This window comes from Urtica dioica, chromosome 11, assembly GCF_054948205.1.
Source record: "Urtica dioica subsp. dioica isolate 48M chromosome 11, U.dioica_male_clone48M_v1_H2, whole genome shotgun sequence".
NCBI classification, from domain to species: domain Eukaryota; kingdom Viridiplantae; phylum Streptophyta; class Magnoliopsida; order Rosales; family Urticaceae; genus Urtica; species Urtica dioica.
Window position 1 is genome coordinate 10,813,668 of NC_142766.1, and position 19,236 is coordinate 10,832,903.

Here is a 19,236-nt window from a genome sequence, read left to right on the forward strand (position 1 = left end):
AAGGACTATTTCGTCTTTTTCATCGGATTTGTTAAGCTTCTATTACTAGGTCCATAGTCCCCGATTCGGCTTTGATAAAGGCGGATAAGAACTTTCGTATAATAATGTTTATCATTATTAATCTCACTTGTTGTAATTGTGATTGACAGCATTAATTCTGGAAAACGGTTATTCGCAGAATTAAATAAATATTTATGGTAGTTATTGTTTGATCAAGTAAATAAACAAATATTAATTATTTGTTTATTGTTGGACCAAGTAAATAAATGATTAATTGGGTTTTAAGCAATTGGGCCTTGCACGCATGGAAAAATCGAATTGGGAATTTTGGCATAGGATTTGCGCAAATCCCCTTGGCCGTGTACCATCAAATCCAATTTTTTCAATATTGGTATTTACCAATATTTTCTCTTTAGTTGTTTAAATAAAGGAGAGAGAATAATATAAGATATTGTCATATATTTTCTCCTTATTTAAATGAAAGTATTTAGGAGAATATATGAGAATATATTTAAAGGGAAATAATATATTCTCCTTTATTCTCTAACTAAATAATATATTCTCTATTTAAATAGATAATAATATCCCATAGATATTGATCTGATGGATTAGAGAAATTCACTTGTTGAGATCCAATGGCCTAGATTTAATCCACTAGTGTGAACACAATAAAAGGAAATATAATATTCTGGAAGATTCCATGAATATCTCCTTTTACTACTATAAATAGGAGTTCATGAGAAGGCAAAAATAAGCAATTATTTTGTGAAAAATTTCGTGCATTCTAGCCTCCTTGGCCGTGCACTTCTGCATTTCCTCCCCCTCGGAAATTCGTTTCCATTCTTAGTAAAATAAGAGAGAGATCTCGAAACACATAGTTTCGTGATCTAGTGAGATAAAGACTGTGCCCACTCATCTTTCTTATTCGTCTCGGAGATTACGTTTCGGAAGACTAAGGTGTCATCCTCGAGTCCTTCATCAAGACGACGCAAGGAGTACGCGATTGGTTTAGGAGCGTTCTGTAGCTGAACCGAAAATCAATGTAAGTATTCGTTTTTCGTTCAAAACGGTTGCTTGATAGATATGCTCTCATGAATTAAATTAATTAAACATAACTAGATCTTGTTAATTATAACCATAATTTAATTAGCTTATGATCAGCGTAATTAATTATTTTTTCCGCATTAATATGGTTATATGGTGGAATCATCTCAAACGAGTCGCATCAGAACGATTGTTCGTGTCTGATACGCGCTCGATTCCCCGACATTTGTATAAGAAAAGATCCAATAACCGTAGAAGAGTATTTTTGGGGTTTTTACAAGTGGACGATACATCGGGTAAAGGTCTTTTTGATACACTTGTCGAAGAAATTGAAAAACTAGGACTTGACATACAAGATATAAGAGAACAAGGTTATGATAATGGATCTAACATGAAAGGAAAGCACCAAGGTGTTCAAAAAAAGATTGTTACATGTAAACTCAAGAGCATTTTATTGTCATAGTCTTAATTTGGTGCTTTCCGATGTAGCAAACTCTTGTGTTATAGCTATATCATTTTTTGGAGTTTTTCGACGCATCTATTCATTGTTTGCTTCTTCGACTAAGAGATGGAAAATACTAAAAGATAACACATCGGATTTGACGGTTAAATCATTGTCACAAACTCGTTGGGAAAGTCGAATTGATAGTGCTAAGGCAATTAGATATCAAGCTCCAAAAATAAGAGATGCCTTGTTTGAACTAGGAGAAACATGTGATGATCCTAAAATCAAGAGTGAAACTAAATGTCTAGCGGAGTATGAATTAGAGAATTTTGAATTTTTGCTAGGCATGACTATTTGGTTTGATATATTATTTGCTATTAATTAAGTGAGTAAAAGCTTACAAAGTGAAGATATGTATATTGAGATTGCTATAGATCAATTAAAAGGCATACTCGCTTATTTTAAAAATTATAGAGAAAATGGTTTTACATGTGCTATGATTTCAACGAAAGAGATTGCAAATGAGATGGATGTAGAACCAAAATTTCGAAAAAAAACATGTGATTCGTAGAAAAAAAATTTGGTGAAAGTGTTGATTGCGATAAAAACCAAACTCCCGAAGAATCATTTCGAATTGAATATTTCCTCTACATTGTGGATCAAGTTATTTCTTCGCTTACAAGTAGATTTGAGCAATTTCAAGCATATGAAAATGCTTTTGGATTTTTATTCAATTTAAAAAAGCTAAAGTCATTAGATGAATATGATTTGAAAAAATCTTCATTGAATCTTGAAGACGTGTCGAAATGTAATGGACTTTCGGACATTGATGGCTTAGATTTGTTTTCTGAATTAAAAGTGCTTAGAGAAATTTTGAAAGAAAAAAGTAGTCCGATGGAATCAATTCATTATATATAAAAAAAATGTGGATTCTTTTCCCAATGCATTCATGGCTTACCAGATTTTATTGACAATTCCAGTAACCGTGGCTTCCGCAGAGAGGAGTTTTTCGAAGTTGAAACTAATAAAATCTTATCTAAGATCAACTATGTCACAAGAACGGTTGAATGGATTAGCTATGTTGTCCATTGAAAAAATATGTTATACGAGCTTGAATTCGATAATCTTATTAGTACTTTTGCATCGCACAAAGTGAGAAAAGTAAAGTTTACATAGATCTTTATTGTTTTAACTTTTTTTGGTTTGTATGTTTTGTCTACTTTTTAGGTGTATGGATGGATGGTGCATGGATGGAAAATAGACAATTTGGAACACACAAAGTGATAAAAAAATATCAATAGACATTTTGTTTTTATTTATTAAGAATATTGTATTCTCCTATCTTTATTAGAAATGGTGGCTAATTAACCATTCTTCTTCTTTTGTTTTATATTTTGATGTCTTATAAGTTTTTTTTTTTGTATAAAAAAGGCCTCATTTTCAATTTTTGCCGAAGGCCACAATAGTTATCAGGCCGGCCCTATCCGTAACCCACTTTCATTGAACAATAGTCCAAGTTTGAATTTATTAAGAATCTAGCCCACCTGATTTTACATTCGAAGTTCTGATAATGTCATTGTACATTTATCTCGTCTTCATGCTCTGCGGCTTAAATCGTCCACTTCTCTCAAAATCGTTCTTCAAACTTAATCGCTCAGAAAGCTCATGCTCCGACCAACACTCGTCCCCGTCACAGCATGTACCGCTCGTCACCTTCTCCGACAACTCCGCTCGTCACCTTCTCCGACGACTTCGAGGTCACCTCAATCGAGACCGCCGCCAGATTGATCTCTTCTATTAAAATCGATCTCAAACCCTAAATCGCCCAAAGTTTTGATGCGAGCCTTCTCCGACGACTCCGAGTTCATCGAGAGGCGGGACTCTGAGTAATTAGATTGTGTGTGTCGTTAATTAATATACTTGAAAAGTGTTAATATTCTTTTACATTTTTCTATAATGCTTGTTACATTATTATAATAAATGCATGTGGGTTTGAGGTGTGGTAAAAGATGTGTTGTTTTATATCTATATTGATTAATTGATTAACCAGAGAAAATTGATGTATGTTAGTGAATAAATAAGCTCAAATCTATAGTTAATTGAATTTACTGTTATAATTAGTTAATTACCCTAAGAAGTTATTATTTTGTAAGTGATGAAAGAAGTGTAAATATGTGAACAAACATAAAAAGATTTATAAAAACAAGATTCACGTGATGATTGACTAGCATAATAATCATACAAATATTAACACATAAACATTTGCTACAAAAAATAGAGCACAATAATTATACACGAACAAGTAAATGATATTAGCTAATCAATAAATTTTAATATATCAAAAAAGATGCCTTAAAATTAACAATACAACATCTTAGTTGGAAAAAAAAATAAAGATAAAACCTAGCAAATCCATTAAAATCTACTAAACATGACAAATGAGATCATAAAAAACAACAAAAACCTGTTATGTTAATGGTAAATTAAATTAACTATTCCAGTAATTTAATTAACATATTATCAGCGTCAGACCGCTCGTCCGCGAGTTCATCTGAAACCCCTCCTTCGAGTAGACGAATCTCCGGAAAGAGACCGTCTCATCGGTCCTCGAGCGGTACAGCTGGCCGATTCGAATCTTGAACTCGATCCAGTCAGCGTATGAGAAACAGAAATCGCGCGTGTCTTCAGCAGCGGTGTTGAATTTTAATCCATCGCGAGGCTCTACTCTAGACTCGCCTTCTTCGTCGTCCTCGTTGTTTCCATTCATGTTTTTCATATCGGCCTCTAGGTTATCATTCTTGACCTGTGCACAAAGAGAATCCATATTTAACACACAAACACAAAACAAGAACCCGTTATGTTTATGGTAAATTAAATTAACTATTCTAGCAATTTAAATAACTTACAAAATCTTCAACATCTTTATATGAACTTCGAGAACCAAGCAAAGCCATGATAAATTCAATGGAAATCTACTAAAAAAAGAATATGAAAACAAATGAAACAACAACAAGACATCTATATGGTTATAGTTAATTACATTTACTCAGACGATTAATTAAATTAACTTAAAAAATCTTGAAATCTAAAAGCAATCTAAGTCACAACGATGAGAAATCACCAAACCAAATTGACTGAACAATTTGAAAAACTGATTTAATGAAACAACAAGAGATATTTTTTTTATTGATGATTTGAATACAAAGCCACAAACTAAAAATCTAAAATAGTAAATAGAATGAACTCGTACGGTTAATTAATTTACTTAACGACCTTCAAATAACCTAAAATCGCTCACACACCTCACGCTCTGATTGACGATCCAATTTTGCCATCGCCGCTCGCCGTCATCTCCACAGTCTCCGGTCGTGACCTTCTCCAGACCAAACAGCCGCCCAATTGAGCTCTTTAATAAAATCGATCGCATACCTCATGCTCCGACCAATGCTTGAATCTTGTCTTCTCCCCTCGTTGAAGTCTCCGCCATCTCTGCTCTGTAAGATTATTTCTTAATGAAATAATATTTTCTTATATGGAAATAATCTCCACTTATTATGGTCCATATAAACTCATTAATTCTGATCAAATCGCGCTCATATTAATGTCGGAAATCAAATCGCAATCCCTTAATTAAAGGATTGCAATATTCTCCATTGATGGTTTGGAGCCTATAAATATGACGGTTTTGGGGTCCCTAAACTCACTCACACATTCCGAATACCAACGCCATCTAAGGGTGAGAGCGAGAGTTTAGAAGATCCTCAAAGCAACTCGCCGGAATCGGAGTCCGGAGCTCGCCGAAAAAACACAACAATGGCCGGAGGTAAACCGATCCTTTTCGCTTCCGCTTTAACGTGTTCATGTTGCTAGAACACCTTTAGTATGTGTAAAAATATCTTACATGCTCGTCACCTTATCCGGCGACTCCAAGGTCACCTCGAACGGACCTCGACGACTCCGAGATCACCTCACCCAATCGATCTCTTTATTAAAATCAATTTCAAACTCTAAATCACCCAAAATTTTGATGCGAGACTTCTTCGACGCTGCTCCTATTCCGACGGAACTCTTCTCCGATGGATTACCAGAGAAAATGAAATCACCACACCTGCCATGGAGAACAAGAAAGAACGATCTCTTTGTCGCGGAAAACAAATCACAAAGGTATAAGATTATGCAGGGTATAATTGCAAAGTTGGGCTAGATCCTTTACTTACTTAAAGGGGAGAGGTAGAGGATTGGCTAGTTACATGAGAGAAAAATTAAGATACAAATCATTTGCAAAAAGTATGAGATAAAGAAAGATAAATGATTCGTCAAAAAAAAAAAAAAAAAAAATATTTGAAAAAACTAAACATTCGAACTAAGAAACACATATATTAATATTAAAACTCCAAATCCAAATATATAAAAAGATAGAGCTAACATTCTAACTCACGTTCCAATTTCTTTACCTGAGTCGACAACGCCTTCTGGTCATATTATAGTAAAGTTTTTCTCTTTTTTGGCCTTAAAAATTAGGGTAATTTAGCAAAATAGCCAACTCAAACCTTTAAAATTGCTAAATAGCCAAGGTTTTGTAAATACTAAGTAAATAGCCATTCCGATGACGTGGCCAAAAATAGGTTTTTTTATTTCCGAAAATTGCCCATGAGCGTTTGAATTTTGAATTACTAATTTGAATTTTCGGATGAAATTTATTCCCAAAATTTTTGGAATTGTATTTCCTCATATAAGTGTGAACAGGATTTAGTCTATTAATGATCCCTTTATTTTAGGAACTAAATGGACGTGGCAGTTGTAATTTTTTTGTTTATTTTTATATATTATTTCTTATATTTTTCGTCCAGATTTATATTGCATTCTTGATTTCTGTAGGGATCAGTAAACTAATGTAAATATTGTTGGTTGAGTGTTCATGTACATTTGCGTCGATAGGTTATTTACCCAGATTTACGTAAGTCATGTTTCAGTTTAACCAATAACATCAAAATATATAGGTCTTAGTAATTACAAAGTTTATTCATATATATGTTTCTTTGAATTAACGAAGAATCCAAAGTACCAAAAGAGTTAGCAAACATAAATCTCAAAATACACATCATTAAGTAATAGAATAAATTTTGAAATCCTGATGGTGAATTAAAAAGCAAGATAAACGGTTTAGACATCGTCGATGTTGAGTGAGAAACTAGGCTGGCTGCTTGGATTCTCATCAACCTGCTTTGTTACTCTCTTCTTCGTGACATATGGTGAATGTAGCATTGCTGGTTTCTTTATAACGCGTTTTGGTCTCTCATTGATGGCAAGCTTCACTGCAACTGGTTCGCCGTTCTTCTTGAGATGTAAATATGTGTAAATAAAGAAAAGGTCAAAAAAACTTACACGGTGTGATATTTACTCAGATTTACTGCAAAATATGTCGACTACTATTATTTTCTTCTAACATCCAAATTCAGCAGTAAATATGTGTAAATAAATATTTGATCCAAAAAACTTAGACTATCCAATATTTACTCAGATTTACTGCAAAATATGTCGACTACTATTATTTTCTTCTAACATCCAAACTCAGCAGTAAATATGTGTAAATAAATATTTGGTCCAAATAACTTAGACTATCCAATATTTACTCAGATTTACTGCAAAATATGTCGACTCCAATTTTTTCTTCTAACATCCAAACACCCAATTTTCTAAACGCATTCACAATGGTATATCGGGAAAACTAACACACTGATACATGATTTCATTTTACTGCGCATCAAGATATAGATATAACACATCAAGATTTATACATCAAACCCGTTCCAACAACATTTAAACATTCAAAAGGATTTACAATAAACATAATAATCACTGAATGACACATGATTTTGTATTTAAATCACAATAGTCGGATCCCCCAAATTTCATTGTTATGAAAAGGGTTTTGTGTAAATTTTAGGATTAATGACCAATAATCCACGGATTCATTACACATAGGGAGAGGAATGTTCAATACCATCTAATTTCAAAATCGATTCCAAAAAAAAAAATTTGAAAAATTTTAATATGTAAATCGAGGTTGAACATTAGTAAATAAGAGTTCCAATCGAAAAAAAATCACACATGCATACCTGTTACAGCCGGAGAGAGGAGCTGGTCTGAAAAATAGTTGCAGTTCGTCGGATGTCGCCAAAATACTTGCAGTTCGTCGGAGAGAGGAGCTGGTTTATGAAAATAATTTTGGGAGCGATTTTTTTTTAATGGCAGAGTAAAAATCGGTGGGGAGATGATCGGTTTTAAATGCAGTTATTACTTCCTCGATTCTCTGAATCACGTTACCTATTTTATTGTTTTTTTTTAAGTCAACCGTGTGTTATGGGCGGGAAAGTCTGGGCGTTTTGGTAAATTTAGAAGTGTCTTAAATGATATCTGGCTATTTACTTAGTATTTACAAAACCTTGGCTATTTAGCAATTTTAAAGGTTTGATTTGGCTATTTTGCTAAATAATTGTAAAAATTAACCCATAACTCTAAACCCCGCTACCACACCATACACCATATAGTTCTATTTACAAAAATATGATAAAACACGATATGGAAACAACAAATAATATAGAAAAGACCCGTCATCATAATCATAAGATCTAAATATATAACAACACTAAAACATTTAAGGCCTCTTTTCATTTTGACACTAAAACATTTAAGGCCTCTTTTCTTCAAAATGGGGAGGCCTTAGGCAATTGCCTATGTTACCTAATAGTTGGACCGGGCCTGCATTTTTTGTTAATATAATGAAATGAAAATGATCAATTTTAAGTTTTTATATATATATTTAACACAAATATAGGTATGGAAATTTTCGTTAGTGTGCTATTGGGGCCTACATTCGGAAAAAAAAATTGTGATACATGAACGAGTATCAATTTGATGTCGTACTCTATTATCCAAAAGCTCGATATCTGTAAGGTTAAGCCGCCATGGTTGATTCTCCAAATGGAGGACTTCTCCACAAAGGACCCATTCAATGGGACATGTTTCACAATATGGTAGGATCGCTGCTTTAAAGTGGGTTTGACATGGTCTTAAGGAAGAACCTCCTTAGTATTAGCGAGGAGGTCTATTTGCATCAAGATCGGTGACGCTTGCGCAGCAAGCGCCGCCGTGCCAAGAAGTTGAGAAAGGTCTTAGGAGAAAATTGAATGAACATATTAACCTAGGAAAAGATGACAACTGTGGAAATCAATCCAAGCCAAGAAACTCATGACTAAAACAAAACTAGTCAAAAGCAAAGATATATACACACTGAAAGAAAATTAGGAAGGAAAAAATCCTTGGATCAAATGAGGAGAGAGGAATTCACGATGTTGGCTAAAGTCGCTGCATGCGACCAAAAGAACCTAATGGGTCCGAAAGAGGAGTCGATGGGTGGGTGTGATCAATGCTCACAAGTTATGAAGGAACATCGTGGTGTGGTGTGATGTGACCACCATAAGTTGGTTTAGTGCTATCATTAGAAATTAGTGTCGAGAGTCATTAGAAGTAGAGAAACTTAAGAAGATTGGAGATAAACATTTGCGTCAATTTTTACCTCTTGCGCGAGCATGGTGGGTAAAGAATGAGCAATCAGAATGTGTTGAGAAAGATACTTATACTTAATTGGGGTTGGCGGTCGTGTCCTCAAAGTGATGAGTTCAGGACCCGAGAGGAGAAGGAGAAGACTTGCCCTCGATAACCTCCATATTAGAATGGTCTAAGACGATACTGGAGGAGGAGATTAACGAAAGGAGCAAGTCCAATGACATCCGACATCGGAACCTAAAGAAGACGCACTTATAACATAAATACAAGTAATAATAAAAGAACAGAAGGATAAAATTGAAAATGACACAGTTCAAATTCAAACAAGATGAGTGAATAATTAGCGAACAGACAAACCATGAATATCAAGGATGAAAACTTGTAGAAACTTGACTAAGTTCGCATGAAGATAACGAAAAATGGAGGCCATAATCCCTTAAGTCAGGGTGCAGAAGAAGGAACATGATCATCCACGCATTCTTCAATATTATTGTGGTCTAGGAGATAGAAATGAGCGAGGCCGAATGAGGAGGGCAACCAACGAAAGAAGACCATAAAGACTTTCCTAGCCGTTGTTGGGCACTCATTTTGGAAGACTAAACATGTGTGGCTTCATCTTTGTTAATGTCGGCTGCAACCTGCGATGGAATGACCGCAACATTTTCAACATGCCCCTACCTTTGGAGCCATGGGTTTATTTGGCATGGGCGACTCCTTAGACTTTTAGAGATTTATTTTCTTTTGGTAAGAGCTCTCTCTACCTTCCAAATGCCTCTTTCCAAAAAAATTTAACCCTTTAAGATCTTTAAGAACGAAAAATGCAAAGTTGGTGGGGGGAGGATAACATTGACAAAGAAGCAACCTCAGCTTGAATTATGATGGGTTTTGAATGAGTTTGAACATCCGACTGGGTGACTCGTGGATACAACATTGTAGGAGCTAACATGACAATCAGAAGCCACCACATTCTGATAAATTTGATAGAGTTTCTCCTTCATGTATTGATCAAGGGTGAATGTCGGATTTATTTGGCTCAAATTGTGAAGCACACTAGGGTGTGCCAAGTAAGCAATCAACCCAACACTCTTTTTAAGAGTTATTTACTCGGCGTGGGTTGCAAATTAAGACCCCCGCACTTCTAACCTCCATTTTGACTATGACTCTTGGTGTCGTGTCGACGATTGTGTCCCCCTTGTTGGATCCTAGTTGCTGCTCTAAAGCCATAAACTAGGGTTGTAGATTTTCTTGTTTTGTGACTTCAAAGGTATGGCCGAGTGTGGGCCATGACTAATTTAATTTCTGATGCCATTTTGCTATGCGTATATTTTGTCACCACCAACTATCAATGTTTACATGTGGTACAAGCTTATACTCTGCTTGCCAAAGCGGCTTCCGGGGCCTATAAGGTTAATTAAAGAACGTTGACTAACATGGCAATATCCAAGTATTTATTTTTTTCATTCTTCTTCTTTCAGTTGCTGCAAGCCTGCAACTAACCATGAATAATGAATAACATATGTTCAACTATATAGTTGTAATTGTGGTTTAGACACGTTTGGGACCCTCTGATACAGATCATAAGTTAGGAGATGCGCCCTGAAAAGATAGTGATAATCTTTCCATAATTATTATCACAGATCCAATCTTTGAGGCCCATTGAAAATCCTTTTTTTTAGCCCCTACTGAAAAATGATCTATTACTGTGGATCCTTTCAAGCGGCGGCAACTGGGATACCTACAACTTTTTCTTTAATATAAAGTAATAGAAATAAAGAGAGGAAAAACCATGTTTAGCGAAAGCTTACCCAGATCATATTTCTATTGCTTGGATCATTTTTCTATTGCCAAAACATCGGAGAAATATGACCGTAAATAATTCAAAAACGTCGGACTCGTCACATGGAGAGAATAATTTTTGCGTTTGCTATACTTTTTAGCTTGAAATGTATAATCGCAGCACTTAAACCCATCTATTAATTGGGTACATTGGCACTAGATTATTAATCAAGTATGAGCATGGTCACACCAGATTACAAAAGCATGTTTCGCATTCAAAGATTATCGAGGAGTGTACAGTTCTTTCCCTGCCAAAAAAAAAAAAAAAAAAAAACAAGGTACATGTCCTGAACCAATCTCAAGGTTTCAAACATTAATATCCCACATTTATGTATAGCTCAAACCTCTATAGTAGCTGTGGCTGTTCTTTTGGGTGAAAGTTGATTTTAACACTACAATGGAGAGGGACAAACATGAAATCAACAAAGCAAACATGTTGGCATGTGAAACACCCACAAAAGACCCCCAGAACCCTTGTCAATTAGGTCACATGTGAGCACATGAGTTTACTGCCATACACACGCTGTGGCTCAAAAACTGGGTGCTATACGTTTCAGAAATCTAGAACCCTAACTGGATCGCATGTGAATGAGAACGTGAGGGTTCAGTCGTGTGTTAAGCTCTGTTGTTGTTGCACAGCAGAACTGGTTTTGAGAGTTGGCTGTGGCGAGGTTTCGTTGGGATTCATGCTTCTGCTGCCTTTATCACCAGCAGGAGGCAAACACCTTTTCGAGAAAAAGGTGGCGATGCTTCTTGTGCTTCTTGGCCGCGCCGAGCTCTTTTCTGCTAAATGAACAGCATTTTTATTGTTAATATTCCAACTGTGATGATATATATTCCGCCAAAATATAACACCACGTACCCGGGGATGTCGACAAGCCGAGCTTTTGCAGCACTTCTTTCTTGACCTGCACCAAAAGATTGAGTTAAATTAGTAAAAACATAAATTTGCTGGCCAATCAAATGAAATTTTTTACTTGTTTCGTTAATTTTTTGCTCAGTGAAATCAAAACCTCTCAAGTTTGCGAGACGTGGGGTTTTAAAGTGCTCCATTTAAGAATAGCTCAAAGTTACAGGGACAAGCTCATACCTGCCATCGACTGTCTGCAAAGTCTGATACTTCGCGCACTTTGTTACGTAACTGAGACTTTGAGAAACCTGGTAGCTTTGCCTGCAAACATTCAGCTAACTTATGGATACTCTGAGGGGTTGACTGGATCGTAGACACCTGACATTGCAAAAAACAAGGCAAAATAATAAGAAACAGACCAAGTCTAAAAAGTTCGAAGATGTTGACAATTATTGAATTTTCATGACTTACCAGTGTTCGCATGTCAGAGTCTGACATGAAATTCGCGGTTGGGTTTGGCGTTGCACTATCCTTTACAGTTGGAGTAGACACTTCTTGGTCGATGGATTCCAAACTACCTAGAGAAATCTCTATAAGCGAACTACCAGGAAATACACGCATACTCAGAGCTTGCAAGAACATTTGCTCCAACTTGGGAATGCCCACGAGATCTTCAGCTGTCGACATATACGCCTTCTCATGCATCAAGTTTGATATAACCAAAGGCTGATTTTTCTTGAGAGCACGTTCCGTCAGCTTGTTCAAATACTTCTGCTGCCGAAGTAAACCACAGAACTCCTCACTTTCTACACCTAGCGGGCTTTTGAATTCTTCAGCTGTGACGTCACAATCCATCTTGTCAACTTGCACCCCCTGAGCCAGCACAATGTTTTTTTAAGTAAATCTCACGGGAGTTGGATAAATTATTTATCGAGCATGCTTCCGTATATCAATGTCTTTACTTTGACACAATTGGAAATAGGATAGATATTTGTCCCATGGAATTAGAATACAGAAGCTAATCCGTAATGTCAACCAGAGTGGAACTTATATGGCCATAGATAACCAAGGGAAAATCGGATATTTATATCATTTTGCCAAGGATAAAATAAAGGTTTATTTTCACCCTACCACTTCCCAATCAGAAAGAGAACATAAAAATAATAAATAAATAAATAATTATTACTCATCAGATGAAAAAAAAAAACAGTATAATACAGTAACATCCATTGACAAACGATACCCAATCAACCAAATTGAACCAGATTACCAGATACTGCCAATGTAAGTACACCATCAATACAAAAGTGTTCCCAATAATGATGCACAGCTTGGTAAGTTATTAAAGTAAAGGACGGGCAGATGATATTTCTTTAGCAGAAAAATTAAACTGCACGTAGACAATTAAGTTTTAGCTTCAACTTTTGAGCAACAGATATTTTACCTCATTTTCTGAGAGATACCCATCAGGTACAAAAAACCCATCTTCACTTTCATCCCCGTCATCAACTTTTGAACCTTCCTCATGTAAAGTCTCATCTTCATCGTCCTTATCGCAATCTGAAAGGCTTTCACCGGGATCCTCCTGTATAGCATAACATTAAGGTGGTTTTTCTAGAGTGTGTCAAAGAAAGTAAAGTGTTAATAAAACAGAAAATCACCTCTTCCCACTCTTCATCACTATCCACATCATAATCTATTTCAGAGTCCTTCCTGAGAGGGTGGCGTGGTCCAACAACTTGGCTGAAAGGGCAAATAAAAGTAAATAATTTAATCTATCAAACTCTGGTCAGAGGTTCCATACATGCTCTCATTTGATCTATAGATTTAATGCTGGTAGCATAGTTTCATGCACCACAAAATTCACCTTTTCTGCGGCCAGATACCATAAAAAGCAGGTCTGTGACTTTTGTCGAATTGCAGCAACTGCTTCCCACGGATGAGCTTCCTAGCATCAGAAAAAGAGCAGCTTGCATTGGTCTGACATGATCTATCATCAGATACGCATTCTCCGAATTCATCCACAAGTTTCTCTTCATCCGACTCATCAGTCGCTGCAACAAGTGGTCTATTTGGGGTGAGCTTAATTTGCTTAAAAAGTTCAGTTTTAGGCTTTTGCCGTATGCCCCAGTGCTGCCTTGTATTTGAGCGAATAGAATGACCTAAGCGGCGCCACGAAGACAAGTGCAACCTGGTAAGCATATTAGCAATTAGTAATCTGAGGTTACAGAAAACACTGTTGTCTGGATCAAGATAAGAGAAACTAAGAGTATCATCAAACCACAGCAGAAGAAGAAACATACTTTGAAATATCCTCAACGTTCAACTTTTCATTTTCAGAAAGGGCGCAGTCCATTGTTTGAGTAACTGCCTCCGAGACTTTCTCAATCTTTTTAGTTGGCGTGATAGTAGTCACTTTGGCAGGAGAGCAATCGGGCTGTGACGGTACAGTTTTGCTTCGCTTAACAAAACGTTCCATCATTGAAGCTTGCTTCTGCAGCAGAAGTCGTTTTTTATGCTCAGCTTCTTCTTTCTCTCTTCGTCGATGATCTTTCTCAGCTTCCTCTTGCTGTTTCTTCAGCTGTTTCTTCATATCAGATTCCTCTTTTACACGGCGCCTTTCCTCCTTTTCTGCCTCCTCTTGCAGGCGCTTTTGCTCTTTTTCCTGTTAAAAAAATCAATTAATTATAAGAAAAATGAGCAGAAAAAAAATATCTACCGAAATGCAACAGCTTTTTCACTCGCAAAAAAGGAAAAATGAAGAGATTGGACAGATTTAGATACTGTGAATGTTTATGTAAAATAATTAACTTGCCCTCATTCCATCTCCAAGGTCCTTTCACAAACTCTTAAATAACACTAAAATTGTATTTAATGCCCATCAGATCACCTGGAAGTTTAAATCAGCCAAGAACTACCCCGCAAAAAAAAAAAATTAATAATAAAGACCGTTGCATCTGTACTTACACTATGCAACCTTTCCTTCACCATCTCTCTTTCCAATCTTTTCATCTCTCTCTCAGCTTCCCGTTTGCCTCTGTCCAGTTGTTTGATGAGCAACATTTCTTCCCTTTTTGCTTCCTTTTGAGCCCTGTAAAAATTTTAAAAGTGCAGAAAATATGAATAAAATATAATCAGAAAGAACATCACTCCTGATAGTCACTACAGATACTTACTGGTCTGCACAATTTTTTTGCACAAGATCGCCTATCAACTGACGAATTAGTGCTTCCGAAATAGTTTTTCCAAGCTTATTTGAGGCCTTCACCAGGTCTGATTTATGATTTGGATCCCCCTCTTTTTGCTCTAACGCCGCCATCATTTCTGATAGAAAAAAGACGATAGAAGAAAGTGGTCTATGAGAAAAGTACAAGACATGGTAACTGAATCTCTGTCACACCAAGGCATGACAAATCCTACGAAAATGATTGAATTGGTATCTTAGCACAAAAAGAAAAATGCAGCAGGGTGTATTGACTGATGAAACTATTTAATTCCGACAATTTAGCGATATAAATTATAAAACTAAGACTTCTGGAACAACTTGAAATAAGGTGATACAACCCTTTGGGTAAAACTCATCCCCAAAAGCTAGCTATTAAGGAGAGGGTGCCCAAGAGGTTATAAACCCACATACTAAGCCCATACTTTAGTGATGTGGGACTCCTAAATGCCAATCCCATGCTTGACAATGTAGGAATCAACTAGGATCGTAACACAAGGTTAATTTGATACAAGATCACCAACGATACCACCCTCCTACTATAATCTGCTGGAAATTAAGACATACGGGATAAAGAGAGAGCTAGAGATAGATGGAAGTATTCGTGTTTTGCTTGATTCTATTTTAAATTGGTTCGTTTACAATTATATTGTACAAGGGTGAACTGTACACGAATACACTTGGAGATACTACTGTTACGCTCTATTTATAGCTTAGCAACACATCTTATAAAGAGTTCTTCACATAAAATTGAATAGATAAACAACCTACATCGGGGAGATTAAGAGCAGTGGTTAAAACTTATTAGTGACCATTTAACGAATTATGTAAGCAGAGGAAGCGCAAGGACAATAAACTAACCAGATACAGCAGTTATCCTCTCATGAATCTTTTTGCGACAAATTCGCCTGATATGCAACACTTGCCGAGCAGATTGAGGCATCAGCTTTAGGTCCCTTGTCTACAAAATTTGCAATCTTATGAGTAAATCTAACTTTAATGATAAATGTATATCTAGATAATGAATTCAGAGAAGGGAGAGTAGCATCTTCCATCACGCATATTCCAATATTTATGTCTTAAAGATCTATAATAAAAAGCACAGGCATTCGAAGTATATTTTCCAGATCTTCAATAAAATGAGACGATTCCAAAAGGGAATCCAGTCAAAGGCGGGGTTTTTTTAAGGCCTTAATAACTGCACTAGACCAGATAAAGAAATACTCTTAATTCTTAAATTGAGAAGAAAAAGCATCTAAATTATAAGAAATTGCACTTGAACAACAAACAACAGACTGAAAATACATAGGAAAATCGACAAGGGCATATTTGAACCAAATTTCTCTACCCTAATGAATATTGTGTGCCATATACACGGCAAAAGATCACTCGTAAATTCCAAACGATAGATTTCATCTTTACAGCAATCACAAAAGCATTGACATCTTCAAATCCGTTAAATTTACCCAGTAAGGATTTGAGCACATCCATTGCCAATATAAACCATTACTAAGTTAAATTACCCATCTAATAGAGCCCATAATTAAAGCTACTCATCAAACACCTACGAACAACAAAAAGATTTGTAAAACCAATATGAAACGATATATTTTCACTGATCTCTGAGAAAAAACTTTACCCGTCCCATTACCAATAATTAAACTAAACTACCCAGCAACTCTATAAGCGTGTTTGGTTAGTCTAAAATGCAAAGTAATAGCTTACACGAATGAAGTGCCTGTATAAATCTGAAGTAACATAAATTAATCAGAAACACACAAAAAAAAAAAAAAAACACCATGAATTGAATAAGACTAAAAAAAATGTCATAAACCGCTAGCCCATATGCACAATCGCTAAAAATTCAAACGCACAAATAAACATACGAACCAACGAACAAAAATATATGAATCCGAAAGAGGAAAACGCACACGTCAAAGGAGATTATTACCTCCCAACACCAAAGACAAGATTCAGATTGGTCTTCCAACACATCGGCGTCAGGATTTGGAACTCCATACGAAACTCTCTGCCCAACGAATAGCACAGCAGTCTTCACCGCCGCCATATTCAAATCCTGACAAATTCCGATCGCCTTCGTCTCGGCGTAGACCTGGTCGACGAGGTCCGACAGAGGAGCGTCTCTCTCTTCCATCAACGCCGCGACCACCGCGTTGACCGCGGTCTGCCTAACCGTGCCGCCGAGATCGACTTTCTCGCACATCGCCTCTTTGTAGTACCTGAACAGAGCTTCGAGCTCGTCTCGTAGAGCTCCGATTCTAGCTTCCTTTTGGTCTTCGCTCATAATCTCTGGTTCAAGCCTCGTTCTTTTTCGCTTCTGAGTCCTCTTCGGGACCGAAGCGTCAGCCATAACCACCGTCTGACACTCCATTTCGCCGAGATCTCTCTGTTCCGCTCCGAATAAACACTAAAACAGCGATGAAAAAAGGAAGAAGAAAAAGAAGGAAGATAATTTTTGGGGGCTTGGAAAGGAAGAGACGGGCAAAATGATTTAGGAAAAAATATTCTAGACAAATAAAAATTAAGTAAATAAATAAAAATTAAAATTTTATAGGTTATCCCGCCAAAAGAAAGGATGAGTTTGGCTCCAAAAGAGCGTTTTTCAGAGTATTTGGTATTTCGCGCGCCACGCATTTGCATAAAACGGCGTGTCGTTTATTCTTCCTAACAGGTGTTGCCTACGTGTCTAATAACCAATTGATCTGATTTAAATGGGAAAGATATGATGATATCCAGTCCGGTCTATTTTAGCATTGAGAAATGTTATTTTTTAGACCTGAACATTTGAAAAATTATAGTTGTTCGGTAGTTAACTCAAAAAAATTTTGTTTTCTATTTTCTAATTTTTGTAGTTGTATTGAAAAATTATTTTGCAGTTGTTTTCAAAAATTTGTTTGGTACAGTTTTTATTTTTGTTTTTGAGAAATTGAAAAAACTGAAGAAAAAAAAAGTGTTTGGTACAGTTTTCATTTTTGTTTTTGAAGAAATGAAAAGAGAAGATGAGGAGAAGGACGAGAGAAGAGAAGAAATTTTTTTCCAAAAACACATTTTATTTGTTTTCAGTTTTCTTTACTTTTTTACAAAATAACTTCAAAATTTTTAAAAAAAAATTTCCGAAAAAACACCTTACCAAACACATTTTTCAGTTTTGTTTCCTATTTTCACTTCTTGAAAAGTCAAAAACTCTTTTTGAGTTGATTACCAAACATGGAAAAATGTTCAAATATCACAAAATGGATTTTTGGTTTATTTTCGAACAAAAATACTCTTTTACACAATTTTCTTAAAAAAAAGTCACACTTGTCTATTTTTCCAACTCTCTACTTTAACACTTTTGAAGATCTTCAATAATTTTCGACGATCTATTCGAAAAAAAAAATTATTTTTTACTATACACTGAATAAAAGTATGAATGTTATCTCTAATCATCGCAAATCATCGTTATCAAATCCTGAGCATTTGAACGAATGGATTGTCCATATTTCATAAAAGAAATTCCCAACTATTTTATGGAATTGATGAGCCATTCCAGTTTTTTTTATGGATTCCATAAATTTTTTAGAAAAGGTTGGGTTGGATTATATTAAGGGATTTTTTGAAATTTTTTAATAGTTATGGGCTAATTTGAAAAGGATGGCAGAAAATGAAAAGATAAAATTAAATATATGAAAATGATAAAAATAAAAAAAAAAAACTTAAAAAATAATATGGATAACATTTAAGTTTCATAAATGAAAGATAAATTTAAAAAGAGAATAACAAAGTTTCATGTGGAAAATACAAGCTACAAAGTTCAATTGACAATTACACACTTGAAAATAAAAATTACAAAAGATTAGTTTCAAATTCACTCATTGAATTTTACAATGGCATTTGAAAATTGCTCAATAAATAGAAGATATGTTAAGAAATTGGTTAAAAATAATTTGGGTTAAAAATAATTTGGGTTAAAAATTTGAATTTTTTAGTGGCTGCTAGATCTACCACTTCTATAAATCAAATGGCCTAGAATTTTTCAAAAATAAAATAAAAATAAATAAATTTATTCTGAAAGTTGAACATCCAATTTTTATATGGAATCCAACCAATTTTTCATTTTAATATGGACTCCATCCAACTTTTTCATATTAATTAATTTGAAATTTGGACATTCCAAATTCAAAAAAAAAAAAGTGGACATTAGACCGTCCAACTTTTCTTGTCCAAATGCTCAGGACTGTCACTATCCATCGCAAAGCGTCGCTAACC

At 35.4% G+C, this 19,236-nt stretch overlaps 2 protein-coding genes across 2 annotated transcripts; both read right to left on the minus strand.

Annotated features, from left to right (window-relative positions):
* Window positions 1–3,952: 3,952 nt before the first annotated feature.
* Window positions 3,953–4,978, minus strand: LOC149381165 (protein FAR1-RELATED SEQUENCE 12-like). Its single transcript, XM_089630093.1, has 2 exons — window positions 4,792–4,978; window positions 3,953–4,292 (listed from the first exon to the last, which is right to left on the minus strand). Exons 1-2 carry the CDS (start codon window positions 4,822–4,824, stop codon window positions 3,999–4,001), a joined length of 327 nt encoding a protein of 108 aa, XP_089486219.1. The 5' UTR covers window positions 4,825–4,978; the 3' UTR covers window positions 3,953–3,998.
* A 6,091-nt stretch (window positions 4,979–11,069) lies between these two features.
* Window positions 11,070–17,470, minus strand: FAS1 (chromatin assembly factor-1 (FASCIATA1) (FAS1)). Its single transcript, XM_089601169.1, has 12 exons — window positions 16,919–17,470; window positions 15,829–15,928; window positions 14,921–15,068; window positions 14,712–14,835; window positions 14,048–14,409; window positions 13,612–13,935; window positions 13,406–13,487; window positions 13,189–13,329; window positions 12,216–12,617; window positions 11,985–12,122; window positions 11,757–11,802; window positions 11,070–11,677 (listed from the first exon to the last, which is right to left on the minus strand). The coding sequence occupies exons 1-12, from the start codon at window positions 17,357–17,359 to the stop codon at window positions 11,499–11,501; spliced, it is 2,487 nt and encodes an 828-aa protein (XP_089457295.1). The 5' UTR covers window positions 17,360–17,470; the 3' UTR covers window positions 11,070–11,498.
* Between the last annotated feature and the right edge of the window lie 1,766 nt (window positions 17,471–19,236).